The sequence below is a fragment of the Engystomops pustulosus genome, chromosome 5 (assembly GCF_040894005.1).
Source record: "Engystomops pustulosus chromosome 5, aEngPut4.maternal, whole genome shotgun sequence".
NCBI classification, from domain to species: Eukaryota; Metazoa; Chordata; class Amphibia; order Anura; family Leptodactylidae; genus Engystomops; species Engystomops pustulosus.
In genome coordinates, this window is record NC_092415.1 from 169,195,858 (window position 1) to 169,211,127 (window position 15,270).

At 38.8% G+C, this 15,270-nt stretch overlaps 1 protein-coding gene and 1 long non-coding RNA gene across 5 annotated transcripts in view; one reads left to right on the plus strand and one right to left on the minus strand.

Moving 5' to 3' along the window:
• Window positions 1-15,270, plus strand: part of OSBPL3 (oxysterol binding protein like 3) — a 124,454-nt gene that overhangs the window by 78,200 nt on the left and 30,984 nt on the right. For 3 of the 4 annotated variants that reach the window (XM_072153754.1, XM_072153756.1, XM_072153757.1), the window contains 5 exons: window positions 1,976-2,071; window positions 3,531-3,684; window positions 7,503-7,627; window positions 8,871-8,972; window positions 13,471-13,605. In XM_072153754.1, coding sequence (XP_072009855.1) covers window positions 1,976-2,071; window positions 3,531-3,684; window positions 7,503-7,627; window positions 8,871-8,972; window positions 13,471-13,605 — 612 coding nt within the window. The remainder of the gene's footprint in view (window positions 1-1,975; window positions 2,072-3,530; window positions 3,685-7,502; window positions 7,628-8,870; window positions 8,973-13,470; window positions 13,606-15,270) is intronic. The other variant, XM_072153758.1, reaches the window with a different exon arrangement.
• Window positions 1,575-4,722, minus strand: LOC140133501 (uncharacterized). Its single transcript, XR_011855913.1, has 3 exons — window positions 4,606-4,722; window positions 3,167-3,714; window positions 1,575-2,352 (listed from the first exon to the last, which is right to left on the minus strand). It is a non-coding gene; the product is annotated as an uncharacterized lncRNA (long non-coding RNA).

Consider the following 15,270-nt stretch of genomic DNA (forward strand, 5'->3'; position numbering starts at 1 on the left):
AATTGATACAGAAAGTATATTGGAAAATTGTATTATTTTTCATCATACAAACCATAACATTAATTTGCCAAGATACCCATTTAATCTTATATTGATGAATACTATCATAAGGTCCTGGAAGGGAGATTGCTGGTGGACAGATAGAGATCACATGACCCTCCACCTGGGTAGAGATCAAATGACATTTTATGGACTCCAGTCACATCCAGAACTGCAGTCTCATATCTGCAAGTACTCCTTTAATTCTCTCCCACAATCCCTTTCTCTAAGGCAGCGGTTCTCAACCCGTGGGTCGGGACCCCAGCGGGGGTCGAACGACCAAAACCGGGGGTCGCCCAAAGCCATCGGAGACGCAATTTTATTGTGTTTTTACTGTGAGTTTCATGGTTTGGGGTCACCACAACATGAGGAACTGTATTGCGGGGTCACAGCATTAGAAAGGTTGAGAATCACTGCTCTACGGGATGAGAAGATGACAGCGGCTATTTATTCCAAGCTTGGTAATTCATGAATAGAATACCCCAATACAGAGGATGAGATGGGGGGTATATAGAAACAAGGGACACTTTCCTAGAATAACTCTAGTCGGGGGTCTCTAGTCTAAGCCTCCTGATGTATCCTCTGTGCCGGGGGTTTCCACCATACGGCAGGGGGGCAGGGCTTCCACCATACACCAGCGTATAAGACAAATTCCCCCCCATATGAGCATGAAGGGTAAAACCTATGGGCGATTTGGGACACTTAAGCACTGTTACATGATAACCTGTTGCCAGTTTAGTGTCCCAAATCACCTTGACAGGTTCCCTTCAAAAGGCCGTTGCACGCAAGTCAGTTTAGTCCAAAAAACTTGCTCTGTTCACTCGCAGGATTCTTTTGACTGTACCTCAACTCAATAAACTGAATTGAGCATGTCCATTCAGTCCAGTGATATGATGTTCAGTCCGGTAAATCCTACCCAGAGCAGGGTAGAGATTCCTCAGCCAAAATACTTGCCAGATTTTTCACATTATTTAGTGTGATTTATAACCTATATTTTAAAATTATTTTTCAGGCATTTTTCTCATTATAAACATATTTTACAAGACTTTTATTTAAATTCATATTTGTGGAAACTTTTGTCAAGTTTCATGGACCACACTGTCTGCAAATCTGTTCTCTCATGCGTGCCTTTCCCTCAAAACGCAAGAGAATAAATGTTCCTTGAGGAAATATTAGATAGGGTTTCCTCGGTTTTTTTTTGCGCCAACATCTGATCCTAGTTTTTAGAGCAAAAAAAATACATATGTATAATTTTTCACGCTTTATTGAATCCAATATGTAGAAACTGGAAATAGACAATACAGGCAATCCCCTACTTAAGAACACCCGACTTACAGACGACCCCTGGTTACAAACGAACGTCTGAATGTTGGTAATTTACTGTACTTTAGCTCTAGACTACAATAAACAGTAATAACCGTTATTAAAGGTGTCTGCAATCCAACATTTTTAAAATCCAATTGTTACAGAGACAAAATTTTTGGCTGGGGTTACAATTATAAAATATACAGTTCCAACTGCATACAAACCTACAGAACTGATCTTGTATGTAAGCCGGGGACTGCCTGTATAGTACATGGATTTACATTGCTCGTATTTTGTGTAGGCAGGCTTGTACACAGTTATACCCCCACCCCCATTTATATAAATGCCTTAAGTAGCAGAGACAGATGAAGTTACCTTTGTATGAGTCATCAGGTTGCCATGTTTCATTATCTGTTTAATGTGACATGTAAAATGCAGAGACAATGACGCACTATTCGATTTTAGCTAATGTATCTCTATTAAGCTTCCTCTGCACATAATGACATTGTCTTTCCACATAGTAGACTGTGGTGTTAGTTTGGGCTAAGTTCAGAGCTTGCAGCTACTTCTCGATCTCGCAGAATCCCAGGAATCTCTTCTTTTACTAACTTTTCGTAATCCCTTATGGAAGGTTGGCGCTCTAGAAAGTCCCAAGAAGGAGAAAGGAATACACAGGAAGAAGTGGAGAACAAAAGGCAACAACAAGGATCCTAAAGGCTCATTACAGGTAAAGGTTTTGCTCTTCTCATCGCTCTATCGATTGCTGGAGAAGAAATTACTCATTGCCGACTGACATCTTCATCTTTGAGGGTTAAAAACCAATAAAACACCACCAAACACTATATAGAGATGTATTGTCTACTGAAATGTTACATTACATGCTGTGGATAGGTGTTTTATCACTTCATGTTGTTTTCTTAGGCCACAAAGGCAGAAGAACATAGATTTGCAGTCACTAGTTCCATAATGCAGACCACCAGTATCTGAAGACTGACCAAGTCATAGAAACTTGGGGGAAATAAAAAAAAATATATTATTATTTATTACAATTATTATTATTATCCAGGGACTATCTGTAAATAGTTAAGTCACCAGACACTTTATCAGGGTTCCTGATCTCTCAGCTGTCAGTAGATACAGGACAGAAAGCTGATTTACTTAAAATGCTTAAATAAGCAAGAAAGGCAGAGGAAAAAGGACACAGGAGCAGATTTAAATTACATAGTATGTTACAAAGTTTGCTATTCTCATCTGCACTATTCATTGTTTCAATTTAGGCTTTCCCCCTTTATTAAGCCCATCCACCTGCTATGTCTCAAACCAAAAAATGGAGCAGATCAACCCTCTGATCTCAGTAAGATTTCCACAATACAGGCAGTCCCCTAGTTACAGACGGACCCCTCTGCCCACTGTGACCTCTGGTGAAGCTCTCTGGATGCTTTACTATAGTCCGAAACTGTAATGATCAGCTGTAAGGTGTCTGCAATGAAGCTTTACTGATAATCCTTGTTCCCATTACAGCAAAAAATGTAGAAAATCTAATTGTCAATGGGACAAAAAAAAATTGTCTGGAGCTGCAATTAAAAAATATACAGTTCTGACTTACATACAAATTCATCTTAAGTTAAGGACGGCTTCATTTTTTAGCATTCATTTTAAGGTTTTAGTGATTCTATAAAACCGGCCATGCAGCTTGCAAATTTTAAGGATTCTGTAGTTTATAATTTGAAAGTTTCTCCAGCCAGTAAAATAATAAATGTTCTTTTAGTTTACATCCAGGCAACATTGTTTTGACAGATTGTATCTAAGTTGGAGAACTCACAATAGCTGAGAAGTCACAGGTCAAGTTTCGGCCCCCGCTGTAGATTTTGCGTTCGGCATGTAAGCAGTTGTCTTTTGCTGGCGGCGTAAGCTCTTGTATAGAGATTAGTAAAGTTGTTTGCTTCTCTCCCCTGACTCTGTGTAAATAGTAAATCCTTTGTTCCGGAGGGAAGGTTATACACACCAAATTAGATAGTTACATAAAATTACGGCAATAAAAATGTTTCTTCCTAACTGTTTACCCTCTGGATTTCAGTTAATTCCGGACATTCATTTATGTATTTGTACTTTCTGTCCTAGCAGAAGAAAACTCCATCAATGTATAATGTTTTATACTTTATATTGTCTTCCATTTGTTCTTTTAGGTGCCAACCACCTTTGCAGGAAATGTAAGATTGCATGCTTCCAACCCAAACCTGTCTACCATAGATTATGGGGAGGAGAAACAATACTCCAGCGGATCGGACAGCTCCGAATTCTCCAAGATGCAGGATGATTTGTGTCATATTGCACACAAAGGTGGGAGAGACTTCTGCCTTATTGTATGATCTGTGATGGTATAAAATTAGAGCAATTGGAGGCTTAGACTTCTATTGTTTCCACATAGATCTAAAGCTAAGACATAATGCCTGCAGCCATTCTAGGGAGAGTTTATTGTATTTTTATTTCAGCGATGTTCTAATTGATTAAAAGAAAGAAATTGCCTGCCACTATTAAATATACGGATATAACGAAAGAAACCGTACTTAACAGTTTTCTCCTGCATTGTTTCAGGCTGTCATGGGTGGAGTGATGTGTGCTTGTATTACCCACGTCACCAGTACAGCTTTGTTCTTAGACTAAATATACAGAGAAAGTTCTTTAGAATCACAGACTGGGATGGAGGGACTGTTAGAGATCTTGTACCTCACTATTCTATGCAGGAGACATCTCTATCCACAGTCTTGAACACATCCAGCTCTGCTACATACACAGAGAGAGCTCTGTCACATGACCTCCTCCCCTGTGAGGAGGAAGCAGCAGCCCCTCCCAGGTGTCTGTAAAGTTTGTTTATACTACAGACTCCAGGGCTTGTCAGCACAGGGAGAGGAAGCAGCCATTGCAGAACTCTGAGGGGCATAGCAAAGAAACTGCTGCATTTGGGTTACAAAGATAATAGGAAAAATAGTTTTACATAGAGCTATTGATTTGTGGGGGAAAAAAGCTTTACAGTTACGCTGTAAAGTAGGACCACCCACTGGTCTAAACTTTTCCTATATAACCATAGTCCGACACACTATGCAGCATATCCTGATTAGTTATTGAAAATTGGTCATCTATCCTGACATGTCTGTTTTGGGAAATACTTGTATTGTTATGATTGGTTCTTGATCTTGTTTTCTTAGAACTCTAATTTGTGTCATATGTTTTCCCTAAAAATAACGTGTTATTGCCATTTACCTTTTCAGTAAGGAGTGTCCTCACTGTCAGAACTGATTGGACAGTGCAAGTGTTAGGGATACACCTACTTGTCATTTATGTATAGGATTCCAAAAGGAATAATGGAAACGGCACAGTAAATCTAAGAAAGAAAAAAAGAACTAGTATTAATACAAGAAATATACAAGTATATTTAATAATTGACAATTTTATTTTTTTTTGTCCTATTTTTGCTGTCTTGGGAACAAGTATTATCAATTGAACTTCATTACAGACACCTGCCAGCTGATCATTGCAGTCTGGGAGTAAAGTAATAGCATCTGGAGAGCTTCACCAGAGGTCACAGGGGGCAGAGGGGGTCATCTGTAAGTCAGATGTCCTTAAGTAGGGGACCACCTGTATAGGCTTTTGATTAAAAGCAACATAATTACTCCTGTTTTTGGAGATATGAAGGAAACCAGGACTACCTGTCCTTCTATACCTTTATGAGGACTTGTGCAGTTCAATGCATTAGATGACATGAACCATGTGAGAGCCCAGACGCTGAAGAATAAATTCGTAAATTAATCTCCATGTTTAATTAATATGGAGCAAGTGTCCGATATTGATATTTTATTGTCACTGCACTATGATGGGTGATTTCAGGTGTCTCATATTTGGAGGTCGAGTATTTTGCCTTTTTCACTATGACATCATTTCAGTGTCCTATGTGTCAGACACACAGTCATGCCCTGTGCCATTGGACCGCTGCCATAACACCGATCACCGCAGTTTAATCATTTTTCTCTGTAAAGTTCACCTTGCCTTTGTAGATATTAAGAACAAGATAAAACTCCTTCTGACATTGTTAGCTACATATTATGTGTATGTTCTGGCACTGTGTATCCTGGGTGATAAGATCTTGTACCGCACTGGTCAGTCCCTTATAGGTACTTAACAATGATGATCTGCTCCAAGGTCACCTTGTAAGATGAAGCGTTAAACTTTTTGACTGCACTTTAACTATACTGAGAGACTGCAGAATTAAAGGGCAGTGAATCAGAACATTAAGCTTCTCCAGTGTGGAAAATGTGCTATGGTCATTAGGATGGAAATTTAGCATCAAAATCAGGCTGATAAACCTTACTCAAAGATCCTGGCTGTTGTAATCATCTTATATTTGTTATCCATGGCCTCCTTCCTTCTAAAATCGACTTTTAAAATCATGCGTGCCAGAAGAGCTCTAGATCCCTAAGGGGCTGTTGCTTCATATGCTGTTACACTGTGCAGGAGCACTTCTCCCCTCTCTTTGTGTGAGATTACATCAGGTAGAGGAAGGGTTTTAGTACCGAGGGAGCAAAGGGAAGGGTCAGACATTGTAAAAACCTGTGAAGCTACAGCACTGAGGGGCTATGGTAATACAGCCTGAGACCTTTAGACTCATTATCATAATGTTCAAAGTTGATTTTCGATGGAAGGAGGCCATAGATAACAAATATAACAAGATTACCACAGTCAGGGAGCCTGGACCTCTATAGAAGTGTCCTTAGTTTTATCACACTTGATTTTGATGATAGATTCTTTTTTAATACCATTTATATATTTCACTAAACACAAAATGGCTTTTCCATATACAATTATTAGGCTATGTTCACAAATCCATTGTAAGGATACAAGTAGGATTCACGATTTATACTTAAAACCCAAAACAGCAGCATATCCAGCTTTAAGCTTATAAAGTGGGATATGTCCTCTGGTTCAGCATTAAAGCGGAAGAAGTAGTGAACTTCGGCAGCATGCAGTGTTTTGCTACTGACAGTATTCAGGTTGTCTCCATATATTGTACAGTTACTTCACTGGTGAACACGTTCAGCAGAGGCTGGGGATGGATGCCATACAGTTTCTAAGCCTCTGCTGAGCATATACTACTGTGTTTTTTTTATCCAGCTACTGCTACTGGATGCAACATGTACTGACAAGGAGGCCTCCACCTGTCTGCATATGTCTATGCACAAATCCATTGTGAACTGGAACTTTCCAGAACATGCCCAAATAATGAGATGTGAACATAGTCTTATTAATAGCCTTGTACCATTTATAGCATATAAGTGCTATAACACTGCATTACAACACAGCAACAAGTTATGGCAAATATTTATATCTAATAGGAGGAGATAAAGGTGAGATTGTGCCCTTGAAGGTATATTTTTAAGGTTATGGAGTGCCCATGGCCACACCTTTAACGTGGAGGTTTATGTTGGGTGCTCTTGCGTTATGGCCTTAAATAATCCCTATGTAGGCTGACCTGCAGTCAGAGGTTATGGGTTTTTGGGTACACTTGGTGTCTGCTATAGTGCAGTAGCAATGGGTAGGACTGGATCTGCCCCAAATGGAAAGAGGATGATATGCAGGTAACAATTCTTTTATTACCTACATATCATCCACCTTCCATATGGTGATGATCCAGTCTTACCCATTGGTGCTGAAATATGTATATCAGGATACTTTTATATATTTGCATAGCAGTATGGCAAGAAAAGCTGCCTACAATACATTTCAGTATTCGTAGACTAGTTCACCCAATTAAAGTCAAAGGAGTGTTTTGCACATCTCTGCCCAGCTAATATACAATAATATTTGCCTTTTGGTACCGTACGGGTTCACACAAAGGGAATTATTTAAAAAGACCTATATACTGGGAGCCATATACATCTTGAAACTCCTGTAGCTCTGACCAACAATGCAGAAATCAGTGAAAGTAGACTTGTGCTGCCTGCTATATGCTCAGGGAATTCTGGACAATTTGTGCCACTTAAATGGATTGTTCTGCCTGAGTATTGTGTTGATGACACCTTTTATGAATGCGCCTCATTTTTTCGTGATGCTCCCATAAAGTAAATGACATTCCTGATATCATCCACTTTTTTTTTTCTCTGCAGCTTATTTCACTTTAAAGTCTGCTTATAGCACAGTCTTCGCTGAGCGAGAGAAGCTTAAGCAGCTCTTAGAGCAAGACTCTTCTACCACTCCTCAAATTCTGGGATTGAAGAACGCCTTGGCAGCGGTAAGCGGGCACAATATTTGTCCACCACATTTTCTCAGCTCACATTTATTTGATGGGTCTTCCTCAAACTTCAGTTGTCTGGTAATTGATTTGCATTTGATTATTTTTTTAATGAGTCTCCTGAGTTACCATTCTTTCTGTACTTTATTTTATAAAAGAAAAAAAGATATCCGCATTCTATGTACAGATCAAAGGAATCGCCTATAAACCGAGCGAATGAATTCTTATATTCTTACTTGGAGTTATTTATACTTTGTTGAAGGAAATTCTTTTTGATGTTTGAAGTATTACCTTCTTGATAATACCTTCATGGTCTGGATGAGGATGAACATTGTGGCCTATTTTTAATGCCCAAAACCCTATCAATCCGTCACATGTTCCGTCGAATGTATTCTATTGAAATGCATAGAACGGAGGACATTTACATTAAAGTGACTCTTCAGTTGAACAAAGTTGTCCTACAAAACAAGAGCTACTGATTTGTGAAAAATAAAATTTTGTAGTTGCGCTTTCAATAAAGACATCTTTTCCCATTTACTAAGCTATGTTTTCTATGTTTACACCACAAGTCAATTATCCATTGCAAATATAACCTAACCCCTGCTCTTACCTGCTTGGCTTTTATGAATGAGGTCTTTATTGCTTTTGCCGCTTGAAGCTTTTCAAATCCTACCAATGAAAACTTACAAGACACAATCCTATGTACACTTACACTTCTTCTATCATAGACATAAAGGGGGAGCTTTATTAATCTGTCCATAATTATGTCGTAGTTTGCACTAAAAAGTGTCTGCACCACATTCATAAAGGGTTTTAGACAGTTTTCTTGCTCTCCTACGTCTAGCTCGACAAAGGGGCGTGGCCTAATAAAAGGGGCGTGGTCTTGCACCATAAAGGTCCATACACCAGAAATATTGCTAACCTGAAAGAATTGTGTCCTAATTTTTTGGGCGTAAAGTAAGCCAACTAATAGGAGGTGCAGAGTACGACTAGACAGTCTTGCACTAAGACAGATTTATCATCCAGCATTAGACACTTTTATAAATCTGGTGCAGAATAAGACTGTCTAGTCTATCTCTGCATTGTCTAACCTAAGGACACTTTTTTTTTAAATCTGCCCGCGTGTGTATACTGGACCTCTAAATCACTGAAAAATTGTCTGATTATCCCATCATTTCTATGGGCGCAATCCAAAATCTGCTCTGTTATCACTATGTATTATTTTTTTCTTTAATTATTTCAGGCCGTAAAACAAAATGCTGAACTTAAAGAACGCTTACATAGAATTCATGCTGATTCTTTGCTTCATGATTCAGCCCCTAATGCAAAGTGCAGTCCAGTAAAGGTGGGTGGAAAAACTTGCAGCCCAAAAAAAACTAAAAAAAAAACAAAACAACTATGGCCCCTCTGACAAAGTGTACATAGATGTGTGTCATATGTATCATAACCTGTGCTGTCAGTGTTTGACTCTGCTATCACACCACAAGTAATCCTGCTGAGGCCACAGCTCCTTCCACAGTCCTGGTGTAGTCTGTTGTGTGGATTTGTCTTGTTGTGAATGCGTATTCCGCTGTGTCAAAATGTTTTCCTGCGCATGGACCTTGTTTGGCCACCTATTAATTCCGTGGACAGCATGCAATCAAATGCATTACAATGGACTAACACACTCGCTGTGTTTCTATGGCTCCATGTATGAGCCTTCTGCTTGAACTGCAAAATTTGGGACAGGTCCTATTCCTGTACAAGTTCAAGGTGAGGCTAGCCTTTTCTCCTGTCATCTGTGCCTGAGCAGACCTCACACCCTGATGACACATGGCCGGCATACAACAGATAACCAGTCCGTTGTTCACGTCCAGAACATGAACATGAACACATGTTCATGTAGAAAGTATCTACAATATCTATGCATCAATTCATTCTCTATTTAGACTTAAAAGTTATGCAAATGAGCCTCAGGGGCTCTGTGCTTCACCTCTGTGAATTGATCCCGGAGCCCTTCCGGATCATTTTGAATAATTTTTAAAGCCTTTTTTTCTTAAAAACAAGGGCATAAGAAGTTAAAAGAAGAGCAGATCCTGTCAGAGCAGGCACACACCTGTATGCCGGTGTGCTTGGTATACAACCCTTTATCCTGGTGGTAGATGTCCTTTAACATCAATGTGAAACAGAAGGACTTTTCACTCACCTTCCATTTTTAGTTTCTATTACGCTCTTCTGAGTGTGTAATGGAAAGCTCAAATGCAGTTGTGAACTGATTTTTATCATATTACATTATTATTATTATTATTATTATTAGTTTTATGACCTTTTTACTTTGTTATTATGGTTTTTATATGGAACTGTTATTACTACTATTGTCTTTTAGAGTAAAACCTTTTAGGGTGCTGTATGTATAATATACAGAGACAGAGTTGATACATAACATGTAAAAAACATACCATAGTCCATCACTATGGAAGATCTACAGCTTGATCTGAGACCAAAGAAGAATAGGGATTACTGACTTCAATGCATCTCTCATCACCGGGGCTCTTTCACAATGGCTTACAGGCTTATATCTGATGACTACAAGCAATAATAAAATCTTCTCTTCATGATATTAATGCTCTTGAGGGATTCCAGTTCTATCACTTCACTGTATAAGAATATGAAGAGACCAAACCATAATGGTGATTCACACTTGAGTTTTATCTGTCTATCTTAAGGATTAAGAACTCATTCACTATTTTTGAGATTCTAGCAACCAATTCAGTTCAAGTGGCAAATAAGAGGCAAGCCTTTATTATATACACAGCCAGCCTGTCATGTCCTATCAATCATTCATGGAGAGTCAAGTCCCATTGAGGGATGACCTGAAGATTAGTGTTACATGCGATTCCTCCATCATTCTTGTGAAACAACATTAGGATTTTCTGTCCTGTGTCCTGAGACCAGATTCCCCTCAGGTGAATGGAAGACAGGATAAGGAATGATAACTGGTAGAGCCGGTGTCTGATACGTGAAGTGATCCTGACCTACTTGCAGCTTCTCTGATGTAATTGTCATTGCAGTAATGTATGATGGAAATATCTCAGCCTGTGAAATATATTTGGTTTTGCATCATAATTCACTAGAATATTGATGTACTTGTATACTTCCATTAGTATGGATAGTTTAAAGGGATTTCTAGGACTTGAATATTGATGACCTTTCCTTTAATCGTTTGCCTTCCAGGCACAGTGCTATACATTGTGGAGCAATTGTGCCATGGGATGAGAGTAGTATATGTGCTCAATGTCCTATGATCACACAGCCAGATATCGGTACAGTTTTCTCAATAATGACATTTTAATCCAAACCTATTCCCTTTAAAAAAAAGTATTCCCATGAAGACAAGTTTCCTATATGTACTCAGGATAAGAAAATAACACATTCTCTAATTCATTAACAAAAATGCAGCATCTCACAGATATAAGTCCAACCTGTCTCTATAAGTCCTGCTGTACACAATTTCAGTTGCCCCTAGACACTGACCCTGTAACTTCTGACTTGGGGTCGGCCGCCATCTTGTATTCCTATGTGAGATTGTGCAGATGAGATTTCTGTCTCTCTCTGCTGTGTGTAGTGTAGCCACGTGCTTGCTGAGCTCAGATGCTCACTGATCACTTTCTGACAGGACATCGTGAGCAGAGAGAGGTGCTGCAAGCTACACTGAGATAAGTGATCCGGGGGAAGTGGGAGACGGGCACATATCTGTCAGATGTAGCAGAGATCACAGTGTAAAAGTCTGTCCGCCTCTGTCTATCCTGCTTTTGTATAATCTCATGCCTCATCTCTTTCTATGAGTCAGCGTGTTAGTACAATGACAGAAGCCAGGTGAAAGAATATGTACACCTGTACCCTGAGAATCTAACCACATTGTCACTCCACCGAACTAGATGGGTGATAATGTGTCTGCTTATAAAGGCCTTGGCCAAACCCTGGAATTTTGCACTTGGCAACTTAGTTTTATTGCTGTTTCAGCTCCTATCACTCTAAGTACAGTTGTAAAGTAAGGGGTTAAAATGATCTTTAATGTGTTAACATTACTAGGGGACTGGACTGTGAACATTTTCTTTTGTGGGAAAACCCCTTTAAGGGTTAATCCCATCCCATACTGAAGGTGGTGTTTCATTATTAGAATAGGCCCTCGTTTTATAGGTGGGAGAATCCAACCTCTGGGACAATCAATGATCCTGGAAATAAAGGGCTACAGTTCTCCAACAGCTTCCTATATCACAACATTAATGCCCTTGAAGTCTATCCTTTTGGCTATTTACTACTACTTTTACACTATGGATACAAAAATATTTTCCTATAAGCAATATTTAAAACAATGTGACAATGTAATTCTAAAGAACTACCGTAATTAACAAAACCGAATTTGTACTGTATTTTTACATATGATTTTTGGTGCTCCCGGTGGTGGCCATGAATTTGGTTGTGCCCTTTTCTTGTCTGTATCTATATGGAACATATCAGTCATATAAAAGGAGAGTGGCAGACAGGGTAAGAAACTCTGTGCACCAAAAAGTACAACCATGACCAAGGTTCGCTGAAATGCGTATTTGCACAAAGAGTAACCCTTCCACGACCAGCCAATGTAAATGAACACCAGTCGTGAAGGGGTGTACAGAGTGGGCTCACAGACCAAGCCCTCTCCATACGTGGCAGATGTCAGCTATATTAAACAGCTGGCACCAGTCATGGCACTAAAAATGTTAGTGCCACGGTTGAACCCAACAACTTTGTGCGGCGCCATGTTTAAATGCCTATCGACGTCCCTCGTGATCAAATGACGTCAATTGGTACAGCGATTCTATGTTTAATATTTTAAATAAAAGTTACATTTTTAAATAACCCCCCCTTTCCCTAGAACATACATGCATATTAACAAGTAAAATCAGAAATGTATTGGGTATGACCGCATTCCAAAATGTCCCATCTATTAAAATATAAAAACAATAAAAATTTTAATAAAAAGTGATCAGAAGGCTGTACAGTTTTTACAATGGTATGAATGAAAACATATTAAGACATATAACTAAACTACACTTAGCAGATAGGTTCTTTAGGTTTGTTCTTAAGTTGAATTTGTATGCAAGTCAGAACTGTATATTTTATAATTGTAGCTCCAGACAAAGGGCAGAGGGGTCCATCTTTAACTAGGGGTTGTCTGTAAGTTTACTGTTCTTAAGTACCGAACTGTCTGTATATAGATCCGGTATCACTGCGATCGTACTGATAGAAGAATGAAGAGGTGTCAACTTTAAATGCACATTGAAAACTGTAAAACTAAACCCCATCAGAGTTGGGTGCAACTGCGTTTTTTTTTTTTTTTTTTTTTTTGACAACTCCACCACATTTGGAATTTTTTTTCCAGCTTCCCAGTACATGGCACAGATGAATAAATGATGCCACTAGAAAATACTATTAGGCTCAGATAACAAGCCCTCACATGACTGTGTAAATTAAAAACTGTCTAAAAGATTCTGGAAGGAGGAGAGTGAAAAACAAAAATGCCAAAAAAAAAAAAAACCTGGTCTTGAAGGGGTTAAAGAACAAAAATCTCTCAAATTATGTTCACAGCATAGTTCTTACCATAAAATATTTTTCACTAGATTGCGCATTCATCAGTTGTAGTTTCTGTGTGGATTTAAATAATTTTTAGTACACCCCGACGGTGTATTAGGCACGTATTAGGCCTCACTGACTGTTATGCTTGGTAAATACTAACATTTGACAGTTTACATTATTTCTGCATTCACATATTTTCTTATATTTACAGAATTTCATTTTTATATGATTATTTTTTTGGCTATTAGGAGAGCCCGGGTGAGGAGAACAGGCCCTTGGTACATCAGATATCTAATGAAAGTCGCCTTTCCATCACAGATTCCCTCACAGAGTTCTATGATGCTCAGGAAGTTCTACTGTCCTCAAGCTCATCTGAGAATGAGGTTGGTGTTTTATTTTTAGTTTTAGAATCATGCCATATTTTAGATGGTTTTCGACTTCATTCTATTACTGTGTTTTATTTTTTATTGAGCCTGGATTAATTTAATTTAATTTATATCTAACTTTCCATTTCAAAAATAAAATGCATTTAATAGTCCCCCCAAAAAATTACCATCTATTGTGCAGCAAATAAAAAAAAAACACAAACTGATTTTTTTTCCCAGAAACAAAAATCAACATTTATTTTTGTACCAAAAAAAAAATCAATTCTTCAAATCTAATCATGTCATTATTTTCTGGAAATCATAATTCTCAAAACCCCGAATTACATTGTGAATTTCTTGTGACTCTATTGCATTTAGAGTCATTGACCCCGATGTCTCATGCCTAGCAATCACAATTTCCTTACATGAACCACTTTTGTCTATGTAGATCATTGCATCTGTATGCTGTTACCTTTAGCTCCTCCTATAAACACAGTTCTGGTGTCTTTGTAAAGAAGAGAATCTCCTGTTTCAAGGGGTTTTCCCAGGAAACAAGTTAGACGCTCTGCAATCTTCATTAGCTCCATGGAGAGGAATGGAGCAGAATAGACATGCTCGGCTGTCTACTCCGCTTGTTTCGGGGAGTGATGAGGGGTCCGACAGAGGTACCTCAGACCCCCGTTTTCGTGATCTGACTTTTTTCCCCGGAAAACCACACAATAACTCCTAACAATAACTTTAGCAGTGGATATCTCTGAATTTAAAGAATTATTTACTCTTTAAAATGGCACCATAGTTGTGTTTCTAGGTGCCACAAATCAGAAGATATAGATGTTTGAAATCTTATCTTCAGGGAAACACAGGAGTCTACAGACTCCCACAGGCTGCTGTAGGTAAAGCTGTTAAATAAATACCCCTACACAGATCCTAAATATATCTGCCTACTGGTGAACTGTACAGGCATAAGCCAGAAAAAGAACTTTGTAGCCTTATTCTATCAAAGTGGGGCTACTTGAGTTTTTGTTTACTCAAGGTTGATTAAAGGGAAATGCAGCTAGTACCATATTTCCATAGAGCCCAGTTACTTAAGTGACACCCTTGTTTTAACTAAAAATAGTTTTCCTCACATCCCTGAAAAATCACCTTTGTTATCTTACCTAGCATAGGCCGATCCTAAGCGGGTCACAGTGGAAGTTTCCTTCCCTCCTCACCAATCAGCACTTCATGTCATGTGACCAACTTGATGTCATCTAAGATCCTTTACCCACTAACATTTGCAAAATCTACCACGTGTATATATCTGATTGCATGAAATTAGGCATGACTACATAGAGGTATATGGAGAAGTAGAAGTCCATGGAGGCATGCTTGGATTTCATGCAATTGGATACATACGTGGTGTAGATTTTCCAAATGTTAGTAAGTTAAGGATCTTAGATGACATCACTCCGGTCACATGACATAAAGTGCTGATTGGTGAGAATGAGTGAGGACGGGACAGCACTTCCCCTGTGACTCAGTTAATGGGGCTCTCTGGGAACCTGTCATCTGCTTCTTTGGTAGATTTGGTAGGAGAGCGGCTGAATGACTGACAGTTACCTCTTAGAGCTTTTTAGATTGTTCCAAGGTGAAGCACAAGGGGGGGGGGGCTGTAACTATTGGTCAATAAAAAATTATTTACCA